The 4,377-nt window shown below is 27.9% G+C and overlaps 2 protein-coding genes across 2 annotated transcripts in view; both read left to right on the forward strand.

Annotated features, from left to right (window-relative positions):
- Window positions 1-1,006, forward strand: part of LOC108693995 (zinc finger protein CKR1-like) — a 1,887-nt gene extending 881 nt beyond the window's left edge. The window contains exon 2 of the mRNA XM_018203240.1: window positions 759-1,006. Coding sequence (XP_018058729.1) covers window positions 759-1,006 — 248 coding nt within the window. The remainder of the gene's footprint in view (window positions 1-758) is intronic.
- Window positions 1,007-2,574: 1,568 nt separating this feature from the next.
- Window positions 2,575-4,377, forward strand: part of LOC108693996 (zinc finger protein 578-like) — a 2,424-nt gene continuing 621 nt past the window's right edge. Inside the window, exon 1 of the mRNA XM_018203241.1 lies at window positions 2,575-2,623. Within this exon, the coding sequence (XP_018058730.1) occupies window positions 2,599-2,623 (25 nt within the window). The 5' untranslated portion in view covers window positions 2,575-2,598. The remainder of the gene's footprint in view (window positions 2,624-4,377) is intronic.

Raw genomic sequence — 4,377 nt, forward strand, 5'->3', positions numbered from 1 at the left:
ATAATTTAATTTCAAATATGAATGATCTTTTTATAATATGCATTTTCATAACATTTCATTATTACTTAATATAAAATTATGTTTGCATTATTATATTTTTGATAATGACCCCAATGTTTATGAAGAGAACAATTTTTGGCAATTATTTGAATAATAAATGTATCATTCATAAGATAATTATCATCACATTTCATTGTAAAATATTTATGTGTATAATTTAATTATTGTTTAATCATGGTTAGTTAATCATTCCTTTAGCAGGCCCTATACTTTTTTCGTACGATTTATATAAAATAATTGAAAAAAAAAATGATTGATTATTAAAATAAAAATTGTGTATATGCATAAAATATTTCCATACGAATATTTCCATTATCTTCTTCTCCTATATGAATATGAGTAACATATTGCAAGAGTAGAAAATAGATGATAAAAAACAAAAATATGTAAAGATTATCGATTGTACTAATTTCCTACATTCCTTCTGAAATTCTTAAATTTCTATCGAAATCAAAATTGCGAATCTGTACATTTCGATTTTTAAATTGTGCTTAGAAGAATCTTCGAAGAATTTACATGAATTATACAAGTAAAATCTAAACTAGATGACAAACTTAACTATTATTTTCTTTAGAGAAAATAAAAAAAAGCGCGTTAATAAATTGCCACGGCATGATGAAGACTTAAGAAAGAATATAGATCTGACTGTGAGATTGCAACACCTAAGAGCACACGCTAACATCGTGCTTTCTTTTCAGGTAACGACGATGGATCCTATAGGCTTCAAAATTATCATAGGCGATACCGTGGCAAATACACCTGCGATGTATGCGGTAAGGAGTACACATGGAAACCATCTCTGACGAGGCATAAACGCGAGGACTGCGGTAAGAAGCAGCACTATCCATGTCCAGTGTGCAATGCAACGCTCCGGCGTAGCCGTCAGCTCAAACTACACTTGATTCACGTTCACAACTGGAACAAACCTGAATACATAATGCAATAATAAAGTAAGATAAAAATGACATTGTATTATTTTTTTCATCCAAAGCAGCTTTAGGACGACTTGAACGATGCTCTCGCATAAGATGTCCAAACAAGATTTTCTCACGCCTAGTGTTTGCTTATATAACTGAACAATGCTGTGTGGAAAAGTACCTATTTATATTTAATTTTATTATTATACTCTCTCTCTCTCTCTCTCTCTCTCTCTCTCTCTCTCGCTCTCCCCCCCCCCCCCTCTTTCCTTAGTCTTCCGAAAATTTATTCTCAAATAGACGCTAAATTGTAGAATAAATAAAGTCACTTTTTTATTATGTTAAACAAGTCTGAAACTGATTAGATTCGACGTTACAAGATATAAGAATTTTCTGCCATCATCTTGAATCACAATTAGATAAATCAATTGCACAATATATTTTTCTTTTTTTATTTTGTTTAGGAAATGTAAATTGCACAGCGTTATTATACAAGAAAAGTATAGTTTGTTGTTCTTCAAATTAAATCCCCAAATCAAGTAAACATACACGATTGAGGAGGTATTTTGTTTGCTTGGATTCAACTCAACTTAAGGAAATGCTGGCGTCGTTTCTTTTACAAAAATATCATTTTTGTTACATGAAATATACTTAATGTTATAAATTTCAAAAATTAAAAATTCCTTTTCCACGATTAAAATGTACATGCTTTATAGCTCCAGTCTATTTTGTATTAAAAACAGGAAAGAAATAACAGAAATTACAGATTTTCTTATCGATTTTTATATCTCAATATGATGATTAAGCTGTCAATTTATCGAAATATTTACTTGTGGAAAGATTGTGCATTTATTTCATATGCGTGAAATAAAAGTAGATCCAGATGTAAAATAAATAAATGAATAAATAAATGAATAATGGTAAATCGTTAGAATTAAGTTTGGATATCTATTTAAAAGATTCTCTTTTTATATAAATTGTGTATGTGCGTGCGATATTAATATAGTATTATATAATATTCATGCTGTGTCGATGTTTTATAAATCATATGTGTAAGTCAGTTATCAGAATTTGATATTACGCCAGGCGTCAGCATGTGCCCTTAATAATCATTTGCATTTATTTTAAAGATAATGCATGTATTGAAATATTTTATGTTCTAGGAAGATTGTGTAGAATGTGAGATTTTCCTTTGCATCTTATAAACAACATCTGTTATTTTTGTTTTCAATATGAATATAATATTAAAGTCGATAATATGATGGTAGAGAATGTAGATAACGCAGAAGTGAAATACATTTATAAACTCTTTTGTTAGAAGAATAAAGACTGCGAAACTATATTCTGATTTCAAATTTGCCTTAAAAAAAACCCAATTGATTAAAAGTGACAGACGAGAAACTCAATCGAATAATTTTATTTTGTCAAAGAAATGAAGAAGCTTTCTAATAAACTTGAACGCGACTGAGAAAAAGAACATAAATCTTATAAAACTATAGTAATTAGAATACATTCTAATGGCGTATTCTTTTTTAGGTAAAGCCAGGCGTAATAATTATCATGTGATAGACGATATATCTGTGATGCATGTGGTAAATGGTACATATGGAAACATTCTCTGATGGCGCATAAATGCGAGGAATGCGGTAAGGAATAACAGTATGCGATAAAAGATTCAGACTCGTGAATCTGAAAGTATATCATATGGCACTTCCAATATATTATCTGTGAAAAGAAAAAATTTCTTTGAATGCTAATTTAAACGTTAATTTCACATTATTCGTATTTGATGTGCCAACCGAAGTTTCGGTATAGCCATCAATAAAATACACATTCCGAACTGAATGAATAAACCAAATGCAGAAAATAAAATAGCAAAAAGAGGGCATGGTCCCATATTTTCATTCTTTTCTTCTTCATTTGAGTGTCAGTTTATTAAACCATTGTATTCTGTTTTTTTTTTCAATCATTGTGTTTATCCTGTAAAATGTATACGAATTTAACATCGCCAGAGTAAAGAGTTTCGTGTTCTATAAAATTGTGTGTGTGTGTGTGTGTGTGTGTGTGTGTGTGTGTGTGTGTGTGTGTGTGTGTGTGTGTGTGTGTGTGTGTGTGAAAAGTGAAGTTTGTATGACGTCGTTGAAAAAATTAGTTCTTTTCATTTTATATTTATGTTTCTATATTATTAAAGTGTATATCAAATATAATTAAATATATCAAGTATATTTCAAAAATTAATTATTTTGGTGAAATAGTGGTGACGAGTTAAGAATATTTTTACTCTGGATTAATTATGAAAAAAAATTTTTACCAAATTTACTACATCGGAGTAAATAACTCTTCAGAGTAAAATAACTCTTCATCAAACATACAAAATTATTAATATTTTCCAACATACCGTGCTTATATTTTCTAATTATGTATATTCTAAAATTTGAAATCACATGAAGAGTTATTTACTTTGCAGTTTAATTATTTTAAAGAAATCATTGTTGCGTTGTATTGACATTAATTTTTTAAGTAGTTCTAGATTTGAAAAATCAATATTGCTAATTTGCCGTACCTGCGGAAAAATTTTTTTGTGGAGGAAACATTTAGAACTACATATTAAAAAAGCGAATGCAGAATCTAACAAAAAAAATCTAACAAAAAATTTACGATCGAAAGTTCAAGTAGAAGATTAATCTCAAGCAATATATCGAGAGTATTCACGCGATATTGCTTGAAACTAAATTATCATGATATTCAAACTGCATTTTATTAATTCTTTAATGCCAAAATTTTTTAAGTTTTTGAGATATTATGTTGTTCTATGAAATATATTAGAAAAATATGATATTACATAAAAATATAGGTTATTTAAAAAAAAAACAGAATTGACGGGCTACTTTAAAATACAATACTTAACAAGGATATTCTTAAATCATACATTTATAGAAATTTTAAAGAATAAAATTATTGCTTATGACGAGGCGTTCAAGAGGAATAATATATGTTATTTTCATCACTTATCAGAAGAAAATTATGGATGTACGTCGTATAAGATAAATGAAAAAAGTTCATGAGAAAATTTAATGATATTAATTAAGGCATTCATACATTCTAAGACATTACGAATTTGATTTGACTTGTACTCATCGAATACGAATTGACATAAAGATACATATTTAGCATTATAAGTAATCAGACAGTTTATTAATTATCATTATTCGGCAGATTGTAGCAATAATCACAATTCATCATGTATATCATTACTGACATTAAAAATTTTATTTTTATTTCCATTTAAAATATTATATTTCATCAAAAATTAGAATAATAGACTCTTATAGAAATTTTGGATTGCTAAATAATACTGCTTAATGTTTGTAAATATCTGTAACTACTGTCATACACAAAT

Source organism: Atta colombica, unplaced genomic scaffold, assembly GCF_001594045.1.
Source record: "Atta colombica isolate Treedump-2 unplaced genomic scaffold, Acol1.0 scaffold112, whole genome shotgun sequence".
NCBI classification, from domain to species: Eukaryota; Metazoa; Arthropoda; class Insecta; order Hymenoptera; family Formicidae; genus Atta; species Atta colombica.